General features: G+C 38.2%; 4 protein-coding genes across 5 annotated transcripts; 1 reads left to right on the top strand and 3 right to left on the bottom strand.

The window, feature by feature from the left end:
• Positions 1-514: 514 nt before the first annotated feature.
• Positions 515-4216, bottom strand: LOC137733700 (casein kinase 1-like protein 3). 2 transcript variants are annotated; one of them, XM_068472862.1, is made up of 15 exons: positions 3968-4216; positions 3845-3885; positions 3558-3627; positions 3301-3449; positions 2952-3047; positions 2789-2859; positions 2586-2647; positions 2448-2511; positions 2209-2293; positions 2009-2135; positions 1697-1764; positions 1536-1593; positions 1255-1400; positions 953-1137; positions 515-831 (listed from the first exon to the last, which is right to left on the bottom strand). In XM_068472862.1, exons 1-14 carry the CDS (start codon positions 4041-4043, stop codon positions 961-963), a joined length of 1290 nt encoding a protein of 429 aa, XP_068328963.1. In that variant the 5' UTR covers positions 4044-4216; the 3' UTR covers positions 515-831; positions 953-960. The 2 variants fall into 2 exon arrangements, with proteins under 2 accessions (XP_068328963.1, XP_068328971.1); XM_068472870.1 differs by having other exon boundaries at positions 515-825.
• A 2232-nt stretch (positions 4217-6448) lies between these two features.
• LOC137717004 (uncharacterized) lies at positions 6449-7178 on the top strand. The gene has a single exon (XM_068456330.1). It carries the CDS (start codon positions 6513-6515, stop codon positions 6918-6920), a length of 408 nt encoding a protein of 135 aa, XP_068312431.1. The 5' UTR covers positions 6449-6512; the 3' UTR covers positions 6921-7178.
• Positions 7179-7639: 461 nt separating this feature from the next.
• LOC137725243 (probable xyloglucan endotransglucosylase/hydrolase protein 26) lies at positions 7640-9112 on the bottom strand. The gene is made up of 4 exons (XM_068463903.1): positions 8950-9112; positions 8623-8723; positions 8328-8521; positions 7640-8217 (listed from the first exon to the last, which is right to left on the bottom strand). Exons 1-4 carry the CDS (start codon positions 9110-9112, stop codon positions 7809-7811), a joined length of 867 nt encoding a protein of 288 aa, XP_068320004.1. The 3' UTR covers positions 7640-7808.
• A 2375-nt stretch (positions 9113-11487) lies between these two features.
• Positions 11488-14982, bottom strand: LOC137717983 (aldehyde oxidase GLOX1-like). Its single transcript, XM_068457515.1, has 4 exons — positions 14276-14982; positions 13794-13954; positions 13132-13703; positions 11488-12182 (listed from the first exon to the last, which is right to left on the bottom strand). Exons 1-4 carry the CDS (start codon positions 14933-14935, stop codon positions 11587-11589), a joined length of 1989 nt encoding a protein of 662 aa, XP_068313616.1. The 5' UTR covers positions 14936-14982; the 3' UTR covers positions 11488-11586.
• Positions 14983-15299: the final 317 nt, after the last annotated feature.

Below are 15299 nucleotides of genomic sequence, written 5' to 3'. Positions count from 1 at the left end.
TCACTATCAGGTTGCTTGCTGAAAAGCGCAACAATGCCCCTGACAAAAGTTCGTCAAGTGCGCCCTACTGGCTTGAAGACACTTCGAAGTAAAACGTTGAGTGCTTCACGAAGCCCAAATCGTTGAAATTAGCATATCGGCAGCGGCATGGGTAGGAAGCCTATCCTGCGAACAATGGTAAAATCAGGACCCACCAAGCGTGAAAAATCACAGCCATGAACATGATTCCTTGGCTCCCAAGACATAAAACTTCAAAAACTAGGGACAGTATCCCTAAACTAAAAATCTCGTTAACGTGTACGATTTCTTAGTCAACTTGGGAGAATGATTTTGCCCCGCCTAATTGATCTTAAGGACACCACCCTGGTCCCTGACCCGAGGCAGCTACAAATTAAGCAGTTAGCCCTCAATAAGTTTTGAGCACCTAAAGAGAGTGAGACTGAGGATCAAACTATTCATTTTTCCTCTTATGAATATTTAATTAGCTTAGTTATTATGTACTTACGCAGTCACGTTGAAGATTTAAGTACGACGATCATATCATATTTCTTTTCACTTGTAAGTGAGATGTCTTAAGTTTGAATCTCACACTTGTAAGCGAGAACTATGTACAACATAGAATCCAAGCTTTGGGTTTTCTGTATCTTGTAACCAACACATTTTTAGTCACCATATGGAAAAACACTTGCACAAACCAAGGAACTAACTCAATGTTTCCGGAGATGCGTCCCCAAGATCTTCCTGCATACATACATTGCATATTTGACAATTTAATCGCCGTACATCGGCAACTTCAAAGATGTGCTAGAATCTTGCAGAACAAACCTGTTGCTAAAACACAACGGAGAGCACCCGATCAACAATAATGCTTAAGACGATAGACGAGAGCATTAGCTGCAATTACAAAAGCAGCCAACCAAATGATGACTCAAGTATGAACCAATTGAATTACCATAAAGGTCACTTGGCTGAAGAGATGCGCTGGAGTGATTGAATCCAGCTACTCGAAGGACCTACTTTGTTGCCATGTCTATGGCCAGTGTTTGTAGCTTCAGTGGGCATATGAGGTTTTGTGGGATTCCTTCTTGAGGCGCCGGAAAATGAAGTAGACGGAGGAGGGTATGCTTCATTCGCAATCTAAAAAGGGAAATTTTTATCCATGAGTTATATTCGGAACTAAATTTTGAACAATGTAACAGAGTAATGATAAATTCCATTTTATCTCAGTTTTTATTTGACAGTAATATGACTTACGTTCTTTTCAAGAGGATTGCCATAACTTAAATTCCTGCCTGTTGTTGGAGATTTAAATTGCATGCGGACACCAGAACCAGTGGGATTGCTTGATCTAATTCGATCTGTGACCTCAGCTGGGTATGGAGCACTAGCACCACTTGCCACTGACAATTAACAAGGAAAATGTAATTTATTTAAAGCAACTGATATTGTATAGTTACATTAACCTCATATCTCCCATATATTGTGACGAGCAGTCAGTTATTAAGATATGCAAAAGTCTATATGGAAGATCTAACCTTGATGACTATCTACACGCGCTGGCATTGCATGACTGTTGCTTCCTCCAGGAACCGGCTGAACATGTGGAGTTTCAGATTAGAAGTGCAGCAGTAACCCAATGTTCAAAGAGTCATACAACTAAAAAAATCTGAAAAGACTGAACAGCAATTGCACTTACGGAACCGGTCTTTTGTGACTGCTGGTACTTTATGATGGTCCAATCAAATACGTAATCAAATTCATATCCTGCCATTTGGAGACAAACATCCAGACTATTGAATCCACATCAAAATAAAGCTCTAAAATGCTCAGAGAAGCATATGACATACATAGTTCATACATAACATACTTTATCATATGGGAATTTTAGGTAAATGGGAGATCAGATCAAACATATGTAAGCACATTGACTTCAAGCTAAGAGGGCCTATGCAATGTGAAGAACTTATTTAGAACAGATGAAAGCACAAGAAAGTTTGAACACCACTACCTTCACGAGAAAACAAATCACGGAATAGGCGTTTCAAGAATCCGTAATCAGGTCGCTGATCAAATGTCAGTGAATGGCAGTAATGGAAATACGACGCGAACTCCACCGGGTGAGATTTGCATAGAACCTTTAGAAGACAGCAGTCAGACCAGTTGACACCAGATACAAATTTCAAAGTGCACATAGTACTTGACACACACCTCAATAGGGGTTGATAACTTCTTCTCACAAATTTTATCATATTTCTGCTTTTTTGTGTCAGCTTTTAAACCCTGCCACGGAAGGCTATAAGCAGGAAGAAGAAAATCGTCAGGGGACAAGGCGGAAGAAAAATAAGATGGCATGAGCAATATATTATTGGGTTCTTTCCGACTGTATAAGTTTTTCAATTCCCTTCTACAAATTAAAAGTAAAAAATGGGTGTAAACAGACTATGTACCTTCCTCTGAGAAAATACAAAAGAACATATCCAAGAGACTCCAAATCATCCCGCCGACTTTGCTCTAAGAACAAAACAATAAATAAGGTTAATGAGTTATGCCAACAGATTACAAGGTTCTAACACCGAGTAGCTTACCAATTCCAAGATGAGTATTGCAGCTTGCATAACGTGCAGTTCCTGTTAAGTTCTTATTCTCCCTGTATGAGGCAAGTGTTAACAATAGGAATATAAACCAATACAATACTAAAAAGGTTGCATTTATATTTCAATTGTTTCTTGAGCGTTTCAGCACACACAGAAGAAAATGAGAGATTGTCTTGATACGAAAATGGAAATACCTGTATGGGATGTGACGATTTGTTGTCGCGTCTCGATATCTTTTCGCAAGACCAAAATCAATTATGTAAACCTAATAAGATATATGAAAAGAAGAGATTGATCACAATATAAACTGAAATACATCTTAAATGAAAAAAAAAGAAGACAGAGAAGATGCATCACCTGATTTGCTTTTCGACCAAGACCCATGAGGAAATTATCAGGTTTTATGTCTCTGTGTAGAAAACCTTTCGAGTGCGCAAACTCTATCCTCGTAATCTTGAATTAAAGAATCAAAAGAAAGAAATAATTATCAATTGATACGACCACACATAAACATCGTATCATTCAGTGATACGAAGAATACAAATTACAAAAGTGAAAATAAATTTCATCACGAAAAATTGTAACTTTCAAAAGGAAAATAAGCTGAAAATAGTAAGGTGGCAACGCAGATTAATGATATGCCAATGAATGTAACGCATGAGCTGCGCTGCGTAAGCTCTACTTAAAATCCGTCACAATGTATTACCATTTGATCGGCTAGCATTAAGACAGTCTTGAGTGAAAACTTTCTCCCACAATACACAAACAAATCCTCAAGACTCGGTCCCAGCAAATCGAGAACCAGCACATTGTCCTCGCCGTTAATTCCCGACCATTTTATGTTCGGAATACCGCCTAAACATTTACACACAATCAATTAACAAAACAGTAATGCTCACAGAACACTAAACCAACATCTACTAAGAAAAAGTATACGTATTCGAATACGTATACACCACGTACTTCCTCCTTGAAGGATTTTGTATAATTTCGCCTCGTAAAGCAGCTGCGGATGCTTTGTTTTACTGTTCTCCTGCATTTACCAGAAATTAAAATAAACTTAATCACTTAAATTAACTAGTAATTAAACTAAAAAAATGCTTCTTCACTAATTAAGTACGTAAAAACTTCAGATTTGCTGACAATTGAACTGCATAAACATAAATCAAGTTTTAAAAAATCGGTAATTTCTACTGAAAATTGAAAAAAAAAAAAAAAAAAAAAACAGAGAGAGATAATAAGGAGCTTACAATCTTAACGGCGACGATCTCGAACGTATCGGTGTGGGTAGCTGCAGACGAAATTCAAATAATTTACAGAGATCAGCCACTGTTACTACGATCAACGGCTCAGATTCAAACCACAGCACTCACCTAGGAAGATTTCGCCGAACGATCCGCTGCCGATCTTGCGGCCGAGCTTGTACTTTCCGCCGATGACCCGCTCCATGCCCGAATCCCCCGGATCGGATCAGTCAACTCATAGAACTTCGGATTTTGGATCCGAATCGAAAACCCGAGAAATCGAGAAAAATTGAAAAATTCAATATTCGAAAAATGGATTTTTATACGTTGGAACTGAGAAACTCAAGCCACACAGAGGCGAAGGCCCGACCAACAAGAGACAGATAGGTTCAGTCGTGGGGAGGATAAAGAGCGAAAGTAGAAGGGTAGTTTCGGAACTTTGAATTGTGGAGCCGTTGACTTATTGACTTGGTACAGATTTATGTCGTAACGGATGAGGGTTCCGGGGATTTGGTTTTTTGATTAAGGGTATTCTTGTCAACTAAGTTGCTTTTACCGCCAAATGCGTTGGTGTCAGTTCCGTAAATAACGTGGTGGATGGCGGGTAAATGTGGGATTGAGGCCACGTGATACCCGCGCAGGTTTTGTTCCTCTGCTAGCGTTTAGTACGCTTTTGAAATGCGCGCTTTTCGGATGTACTTTTTCTTGCCGGTTTGGGGCTTTGTTGTGATGGAACCGTGGGTTTATGGGAGAAACACAGAAAGCGTCTGCAGGGGATTGCAGTTCAGCGCCGTCGCGGTCTTGTTTTATCGCCGAGTAGATTTGTTCACGTCAAAATCCGGCTCGACAACATGCAATAATAGTTGAGTTGGATTACAATGCTACCCTTGATTATGATTGGGGATACGAAGTGTGATGTAATCAGGGGAATAAAATTGTTTTGGTCAGCAAAAAATCTTTGAAACTAAAGTGCTTTGATTTGCGTTCACCTTTAATTTTAATTTAACAGAAAATTAAAATTTCTCATTTTTAAATAGCTAAATAAACTTAAGACAATGTTTGTTAACAAAAGTAAAATATTTATGAGTAAAAATGTTTCCGATAGGATTAATTAGTTCTAAGTGATATTTTTCTTTTACTTATACGTAGTGTTCTCAAGTTTGACTCACATAAATAGTACTAAAATATTACATTTATACTAAGTTCAATATTTAATTAGTAACTGATCATTATGTAGTGCAGTCTAATACTTATTTATATTCTACCGTAAAATATAATATCCTTGTATTAAAAATAAGGAACTTTAATGAAAAGCTCTTGGTATTGTTCACTTTAATGAAAAACTATATTTTTATACTAAAAAATCAATCATGATACTATTCACTTTACTCTTTATTTTGTCTTTATCATTAAAACTCAAAGTTTTCTAGCATTTTTCATTAGTTTTTCTTTAAAAATAAGGACGGATCCATGACACTACTTTTCTTAAATATTTACACAGGTTTTCGTGGAGCCTACTTCATAATGTATTTTAATGATCCGAACTGTCTATCTTTTAGGTATTTCCTCAAAGATCATATCTACCAAAAATTAGCCAAATCTGAAAATTATATAATTAGATTAAGGGTTGGGTTTCTTTGTAGAAACATATTCGTCTATTTTTTTCACTATAAAAGAATGTCTATGGTTTTAGATCACCCAAATTTGAAATCATATGATTAGATTAAGGGTTGGTTTCTCTATAGAAATGTATTCATCTATTTTTTTTACTGTAAATGAATGTCTTAATGGTTTTAGATTTGCCTAATTTTGTGTAAGAATGATATATGATGATGTTCTAAAAGATAGATGATTCGGATCATTAAAATATATTACGGAATAAGTTTTACAAAAATATGTGTAAAAAGTTATGTAAAAAAAAAAAAAAAATGATGCCACAAATTCACCTCATTAAAAATAAAATGCTTGATAGAGGTGCTTAGTAAAAATTGTTACATGTATAAGTTCTAAAACAACCGAAATACCGAATTATTCAATACGCCGTGGTTTTGCTCTATTTAGTACCGAATCTTACATGTCGTTTGATAAGCGGGATGATATTATGGGTTGGTTTGGTATTGTTGTATTTTAAAAAAAAGTTGATTTCATTGTACTGTGAAAATAAGTAGCAGAATGTTTGGTAAACTTTTTTGTAAAAGTTTTTTTGAAAAAAAAAGAAGCAGTATTATAGTGTTTGGTAAACTTTTATGTAAAACAGAGGTGGAAAAAAACCGGTTTTTCAAAACTGAGTTTTACAGCTTCTTGTTTTTTGTTATTTTTCATCCAAAACTATGAAAAAGCTAAAACTGAATGTTTACCAAACACAAAAACAACTCTCAGTTTTTTCTGATATCAATTTTTTTCAGAATTACCTTAATACCAAACCAGGCCTATGTCTTGGGGATATAAGTAGCTTGACATGGACATGCAAGACATGATTTATAACTCATGAGGATATATTAGATAATTCACTCTATTACGAATTTAAAATTTTTAAATTTTTTTCATTAATTTTTTTCTTTTAATCAATTTTAATTAATTGCAACTTATCTCATATGGTCCAGTAAAACTGGGGCTGGATGTCATGTAGCTGCAACACAAAGCACAGACACACAGACAGATCAGATCAACGCCGATGATCGGAGAGGTCGAGAAGATGATCGGAGTTGGTCTCGTTTGGGGCGCCACCAACGCCCTAATGCGCCGCGGCGCTCTCCTCTGGGACCAAGCCCTCAAATCCTCCTCTGCCCAGGCCCAGCCCGGCCCAATCCACCACAAGCTTCTTGCCTCCTTGATGAGCTGGCTCAAGCTCCTCGCAATCTGGCAGTACACAGTCCCCTTCTTCGTCAACCTCTCCGCCTCCGCCACTTTCTTCGCCATACTCAGCCACACTCCGATCTCGCTTGCCGTACCCGTCACCAATGCGACGACCTTCGCCGCCACCGCCGTGTTTGGCTTGCTCTTGGGGGAGCAGACCCACCTCGGTCTCGCTATGTTCGGTACGGCTTTGATTGTTTTGGGCATTTGGCTTTGTATCAATTAATCGGATTTTCAAGTTTTGTATAAATTCTATGCGTAGATCAGCTTGTTTCGTTCGATTACTGAATGCTTGAGTGTTTGGCTGCTAAGAAAATGATGGAAAATCCAGAGGAAAATTGTCATTTTAGTAATACTTGATTTTTCTCTGAAATTTTATTGATCAGAGGAACTGAAAAAGTAAGAGAATGAGACAAATGTGAATGATTGATTAACAATTTGAATTGCAAATTTTACTTATTGGGTTCATTTACTCTATGTTTCGGTTTGTATACATTTTAGGCTTATTTTTTTATATACCCGTATAACTCGATTTTAATCTCACTTTTCCTCTTGTAACTCAAGCTTCGTGTTGCCGGAATTGTCTATCTGTTAAATATCCGTTAAAATTACTTACGTTGCATTAGCATGCTTGATTTGTTTGATTAAAATCGAGTTCCGGGGCATAGTTAGCTTGATTTGTTTGGTTATTGATGTTTGAGTGTTTGGCTTCTGAGAAAAGAACGGAAAATCAAGGGGGCTTGATTTGTTTGGTTATTTATGTTTGAGTGTTTGGCTGCTGAGAAAAGAATGGAAGATCAAGAGCAATTTGGTCACGTAATTGATACTTCTTTGTCTCTGAAAGTTTATGGTTTTATATATCAATGTAGCTGGAACACAAGTAAAAGAATGATACAAATGTGAGTGAATCATTAAAAAGGAACAAAAATGGTAAATCTGTTTGAATTATAGCAGAATACAACATAATTGAAAAATCGAAACACAAAAAAGCCACAAGGAAATTTAATTGGCAGTCTTGAACGGGAAGAGGAAAGCCAATTAAGGCTGCAGAATCAGTCGTCTGGTTGAAACGGGATTCGGGTTTCTTTCTGTAGCTTGATTGCTTAGCCTCAAATCAGAATTGTTGTTTAGAACATTCAGGTGGCATCTTTCCATTGAATCGTTTTGTGTCTTTGCAGTAGTCGTAGATCATGTGGTTATTCCTGACCCACTGTAGCTGGCCGAGCTTACTGCTGCTCAGCTGGCTGTACATAGGGGAGGTCCACCAGTTAGCCCGGGAAGTGGCGGTGCATGCACTAATGCTGGCGGCTCCATCCCACTTGCAGGCTCTTGCCCTGAAGTTTTTGAACCCGGCTGTGAAGGGTGCACCGGTCCAGTTTATCTTCTCTAGCCCACCTCTAGTTGCCCAGTTATCAGCATTCCATAAGCTGGAGTAAACCCTCATCCCTTGCTTGTTGGGGTAGGCAATCCCCTGGTTCTCGTAGTTTCGGAAAACACGAATGGGCAAACTATCGACGTACCACCTGAAATCATAAAAGTGGATTGAAGTTTACAAGTTGTTTGGTTGCACGACTCGTAGAACAAAAGATGATTCCTTTTCACCCTGTTAAGATTGAAAGCAAAGTTAGCTTACACAATTTCAGTAGGGTTCCAATGTATGGTGTAGTTGTGGAAATCAGCGGTCGGGTCAAACCAGAGGTAAAATTGCTGCTCTTTGGTTCCATTTCCTTGTGTATATATGTTTGTGTGGACAATGTAAGGTTGTCCAGAAACGTTCCCTAGGAATTCAAAATCTATCTCATCGTGTTTGGGTCCTGTTGACGATAGCTGCACAAATTCGAGTATGAACAAATTAGCACGCGTTAGTTTACTATGTATCTCGCTCGGGTTTTCTCCGTGTTTTTATCTTGCTTCAGGTAGTGACTTACATAGTAGGCTGTCACTATCCCGGCGGAATTCCCAGGTACCAACTTAATCAGCATCTCGATGCTTCCGAATAAGAAACCTCTCTTTGACATTGCAGCAGACCCTGCAAAGCAAAGGCAGTATTGACGTAGTCTGGTTAGAGGAGACATTTCATCGATGGATACTATTCTACGAACAGATTAGTTAGAATTCTAGTGCAAAACATGATTAATGCCACATTAGGGATGGACTAACGCGTTATAACAAACTAATTAATCGTCTAATCCAAGTTCTTACGGATGCACGCACGTAGATCACAAGAAATCGAAAGAGTTAAAAGTAGTTGTAACCTGAAATTTGATCGAGCACGAGGTTAAGATTCTCGCCTTGAATCGTAGCGTGTTGGGTACCCCAGGTGAGGTACATGCTCTTCGAAACTTTTGCATCGGCTAAATTTTGATGGAACGCAGTGATGCACAGAGCTACCAGAAATGCTTGCAAAACTAGCGCCATTTCAACTTCTTCAGTCCCAACTAAATTTTCCTCTTTTTCTAGGACAACAATTTGTTTGTCGAAACGGGATGCGTCTTGCTTAATTTGGATTCTTGATGGCTTTATATAACTTTCTATTTTGCAGTGTGCAAAATATTCTCTCCTACCACTACGGCATAGCTTTTGACATTCCTATTTTAGAAAAAAAAAAAGCGCGTTGAAGCATGCTCTTCAAAACTTACAAATTATACTGCAAATAATTTATTTATTTATTTTTATTCAAGCGATGTTCTAATATAATTTTACCAAAGAGGGGAATTCGAACTTGGATATAGAGGAGAGCACATTGTTGAACTATTTTAGCCGGATGTACAAAGTTCAAGATTTTGAAAAAGAAAGTAGATGTGGTGGTAGAGTTTGATGGAAGAATGAACAATGTTTTTTTTGTTTATGTCGTAAGTTTGAATTTAATGTTTAGTGGAAAGAGGAGAAGAAGTTTTAGACACAATTAATACTTAGATATATTTAGGTGTAAAATTAGTCCACAAGGCATCCATTGAATGGAAAAGGCAAGTGAGAAAAGGCAAATGGGGAAGGTAACTAACATTCCTCTTTCTCATATATCTATAATGTAAAAATTAACATAAAATTAAAGACTCAATGATTACAAACGCTAAAATTATTGATTAATAAGTTGAATGCTAATTTTTTTTTTTGAACAAACTATACAATCTACACTAAAAGGGAGGGGAGTGGGCTTAGCCTCACAATGAGTTATTACTAATGCGGTTCAAATTCGTCTTTGGCGAGAAAATCAAACTTAAGATCTCTTACTTACAAATAAAAATGAATACCATTAAACCGTAATACTGAGTGGGAACTTGAATGCTAATCATTTGTTCATTGCCAATATGTTCGTGGGGTCGTGGTGCAAATGTCATAGATGTTGTAAGGGTAGGAGAGAACGGGTGTCATTAGCTGGGATGCGGTGCGATTGTGAATTTACGGGAAAATAGTGCCTGGGACTTATGCAAGTATGGCTAGTGTGGACTGCTGGGCTGGCCAGCTGTGAAATGACGAGTTCATGACTTGCTTGGCCGGACGTGCACCCCTGCAGAGAGGCTTTCGTACAAAGTTCTCAACTATCTATATATATATATATATATATATATATATATATATATATGGTGCTTCCATGGTTGGTTCAAAGAGTTCAATCAAATAGTTCCCTCTCGTCGGGTTGAGCCTGCATTAACCTAACGGCTTTGGCGCCCGTTGTGAGCGGCAAAAGAAAGATGATTCGAATGTGAAACCTCTTTCAGCATTTTAATTGCCATATCCATTTTCTCAAACTATTATGTCAAATGTCATCAACTCTTTTTTTCTTTTCGGTTATAATCTAAAGGTAATCTATATTTTAGTTTCCACGCAATCGAATTAATCATTCACATTAATCAGGGATGAGCAAAATAAATGTAGATACCAGCAGTAATGCGACCCATTAAAATTGATAGTTAAGAATACATGTTTATTAGTTAGGGTTATATGTACCTGTTTAACCTTAATTTACAAAAGTGCTACTCTTACCACATAGTTGTACCATCATTTGTACCATCTCTCTAATAGAGATGAGGCCCACATGCATTGACTTGTCTTACCTCAATTAGAGAGATTATACAAATAGGTGGTGACTGGTGAGTGTAGCACTACTATTTGGGAGCGGAACTTCCCGAAGTAGTTTTTGATATTTTGTTTGAGGATAGCTCTACTATTTAAATTTTTTGGTGTGAAACACTTTTTTTCTCTTCATCTGGGTTGAAATTCCTGACAAGTTTTTATTTAGTTATCAAGGTCCATTGTTAGCACCTATCTTTTTTTTCTGTACGTATTCCCTCTTATTCAGTGAGATAAAGTACTTGAACTAAAAAAAATAGATGATGAACGTAACAATATTCCTTAATATATAAATGGACGGTCACGAGTAATATTCACCAACACCCATGGGCTGCGGGCAAACAAAACTTACCATGCATTTTTGTTTGGGTGACCAAAAGGGTGCGAAGAAATTAGAGATAAAAGATTTGAAATCGCTTTTTGTTTTACATTTTAAAAGGTGATGAATAAGGAAAATGGTGAATATATTGCGCTAATCGACAGGTTTAACTCAGTCTAGTAAATACCAAGAATTATAAAAATAACACCAATTTGTCCCCTTCAAATAAAATTTTTTGTTGGACTAGAATGCATAATATTGAGTCATTCAAAAGTTCACACATCATTGTTCGGGTCAATACTGTCTTTATCCCAAATGAATCTGTGCATACTTCAAGGTTTGTTTATGTTCGATCAAAGTTAATATAACAAAGAAAAGAAAAGAGAAAGATATCATGGTATAATTAAATTATTAATTAATTATTTAATTGATTTTGATTTAATTAAACATGAATGAACGGCGGGTGAACATGAAGCTAGCTAATTAAGCCAGACCAAATTAATTACCTAATCTGCACCCACATTCCCACGCTAGGCACACCACGATAGACCACAAAAACCAGGTAGTACCCTGGCGGAGCGAACACGCTCGAAGGCGGCGCCACCGCTTGAAGCATGTAAACATCCGGTGCCACATCCTTCAGGTCATTCTTTCCCAGAATAAGCAACCTCTGATTCATCGAGTACCCGTGAGTCGTGAAAGGCGGCGCGTACATTGTCAACTTGATGTCTGCCTTGGTCACGGGTTTGTCTTGGAGCTGAAACTGGACGTTGAATGGCTGGCCGTACTTCAACTTGATGCCGGAGTTCTGGACCATGATGGCAGGGCGGTGGACAGCCAATGCCGGGTCCAGGTAAGGTGGCGAGAAGTGCTCGACTCTCAACTCGGTTGGGTACTTGGCCTTGAAGTCGTAGCCTGGGTTGGTGTTGCTGCCTGCTACAAGGATTTTTCCATTAGGGAGGAGTGCGGAGGTTGAGTGGTACATTCTTGCAATCTGGGTCGGTTGCAGGTTCCTGAATCGGGTTCCTGGTTTGTTGTTGGGACTGTAGAGCACAGGAGTGAAGTTGGGCTGCTCTGCCAGAAACCATGCTGACGCACCTGTTGAAGAAAATTAGTGTTACAAATTGCTGTATTTTTTGCACCACTAATTATTATCGTTCTTTTTTGTCATTTATGTTACTTGACACAATAGAAATTTAGAATATCTTCCTTAGTTTTGGATTAGATTTTGATGATCGCTCTTAGGGTACAAGTAAATTGGTATAAGGACTACATGTATGTTTAGGGTTTTTTGAGACTGCTTCTGGAAAAATGAAAGGATCTTTAGCTCATACAAGCAGTCTCCTCAATTGCGTTTTCAAAAAACACTTAAATTTTAATAAATTTTGAAAATGATTCTAAGACCATCTCCAACCCGGGAATAAAGTTTAAAAATTTAAGTTAAAAAATTTTAAATCATAACCCAGAAACTGTTTTTATCCTCCAATCCTTATAGCTTTAAAATTTTAACCCGAGATTATTAAATAATGATTTTAGCCTTTTTTTTTTTGTCGGTAACTTTTTTAAAAATAAAATTATGTAGATTATCCTAATTTATTTTTACGAACATTTTAATCTAAAAATATTTAAATTCTTATAAGTAATAAAAATCATACAAATGCATATGTATTTATAAAGTTTCAAGTTAAATTTGATTAAGACGTTAGATTTAATTTTGGGCCATCATTTTTTTTTACCATTAGATTTGAACTCATCTGATCATAACTGTTAGATTAGAAGTAAAAAACAAAAAAAAAGTTTTAAATATGACAGTTTGGTGGGTTCAAAATAATTTAAATCAGACTTAAATCCTAAGGAGAATTTAGAAGTGATTCCAGAATCCAAACAAGCCAATATTATCAGAATAATTTACCGCTAATCAAATAGACATAAATCAAAATCTAATTTAACATCCGAACTTAATCAAGAAAACCATTTTACTTACCAAGCCTAGGGAAAATAAAGTTTAGAAAAACCTTTACGAGATTGAGGCAAGGCAAGCATATACCTTGTTGGGCACCGTTAATAATCAAGAGGTCTCCGGTGGGGAGAATAAGCATATCTCCCATGACACGGCGAGAGGGCATGTTTTCCTTAACCCACTTAGGATTAGGGTCTGTAATCCTAAGCCTGGCACAATCTTGCAAGGCTGGAAGGAACTTCTGCTTGCCGGCAAGCCCATAAGCCTCGGGTTTCGCACCACCGCAAACAATGACCTCAGCCGGGATGAGCTGAGGGTTGGGGACACTGAGGTCAATCGGCAGCAGGGCTGACATCCCTGATGCTGGGTAGTTTCGCGATCCACCACCCAATACCTGGAACTCTTTGATGACTTCGTTGGTCTGAGGATTGAGCAGGACGGAGCGGCGGTTGGCGAGGATGAAGAGGTTGCCATCTGTCGAAACGTGGACGAAAGGGTAGAGGTTGTTTTCGTCTAGGTCGGTGGTTTCGTCGAGCAGTGGGAAGAAGATGGCTTGCTTGTTGACTTGTCCTTCCGGTGGAACGTACTCAAAGCTGTATGACTTGCGGCCACCGGCTATAAAGAATCTACCGTCAGGTAGGGTTACTTGCGTTGCATACCTATGATTTAAACAACAAAAATCTTAATTAACACAAGTTTATAAATAAACGTTTGTTTGAAAATCTTTATTTAAATTAATGTATATGTACCATCTTGGTTCGGCCAACACGTTGGGGAGATCCCTAAAGTCACACGTGGGGCATGCATCGAAGTATCTAACAGCTCTAGTTCCATCCATCCAACCACCGGTGCTTATGAAGTTACCGTCAGCCGTCAGCCCTCCTGATGAGCACCATGGGTCTGTAACGACCTGTTTATAGATAACCACCGTCACTGTAGCCCGTAATTGGAAATAGATTCGTAAAACATGAAAAACTCAACCATATTTTTGAACGTTCGCATGCAAATGTGCATGGACTGTATATCAACGTAAGCATGCGAACAGTCATGGAATGTATAGCAACATAAGCATGCAAACATTCATGGACTGTATAGCAACATAAAATGCTTATACATGATCAAGATTCACAATTAACAAACGTAAACATTTATATGACACTGACATAAGTTTGATAAGAGCGTTATTCATGTTGTAATATATGCATAAATTTGAACAACATATGATCCGAACCTTGAGTGGCCTGACTGCATTAGTTTCAACGTCATATTCAACTGCATGAGACCAACAATCTGTTAGCTCCACGCCCTTGTCATTCTTGTAGGGCACGCATTGTCCATTAGGCAATTTGAGGTTGGAAATATGGAAGGCAGAGGCGTCGTACATCATGATCTTGTTGTTGGGGAGCAAATTCAAATGCATGGCCGATACGCCTGAGTCCAATTGAACAACTTCCCATGCCCCTGTGAACTGGGTTGGGAAGTCGGGCTGTGTAGGTGCATCCGCTGCTGGCTTGCCAGGCTCAGGATCACCGCCCACTGGCTTGCCAGGCTTGGGATCACCACCTACTGGCTTGCCGAGCTTAGGAATACCACGGAGCTCTTGTCTATCTTTAAGATCAGCAGCAGGCTCTCCCCTACCGGCAGTAGGACCATCACGGCGCTCTGGCCTATCAGCCCTTGGATCGAAGCCTTCAATAGTAGCAAAAGCCGGGCCCTCACCTATGTTGCCGCCATTGCCACTATGTCGACCGAAACCCAAGGGGTTGAAGAAAGGGATTTGAGGAAAATGAGGAAAATGAGGAAAATGAGGAAAATGAATTTGTGCATCAATCCCATTAATTATGAAGAGGAGAGGGAGAAAAAAGAAAAGCTTGTTGTCCAAGGCAGCCATTGAAGAGCTCAAAATTTCTCCAATGGCTCTTTATATGCTTGCTTTGTGCTTCTTTGTTTTGCTTCCCTGCTTTAGCTCTCCATCTCTCCTTTTTATACATTGTAAGTATCGCCACCAATAGGTTATGGCCTTATGCAAAAATAGCAATGTAGTTGTTAATCTTGTTTGCAAGAACCCCTAATCGTACGAAGCTAGCTACTAATCATTTTTATCGGCTGTCACTATTTCCTCATTTTGTATCATCGCTTAATTTTGAATTTAATTCAAATGCACCAGTTCATTAATTTAGGGGTGTTAATGGCTGTGGTGATCCTATTTCTAGCAGTTCCACCGACAGACAAGCAACAAGCAATTGATGTTTTTG

The sequence above is a fragment of the Pyrus communis genome, chromosome 1, assembly GCF_963583255.1.
Source record: "Pyrus communis chromosome 1, drPyrComm1.1, whole genome shotgun sequence".
In the NCBI taxonomy this organism is placed as follows: domain Eukaryota; kingdom Viridiplantae; phylum Streptophyta; class Magnoliopsida; order Rosales; family Rosaceae; genus Pyrus; species Pyrus communis.
The sequence above is the reverse complement of the archived record's forward strand: the minus strand, read 5'-3'. Positions and strand labels throughout refer to the sequence as shown.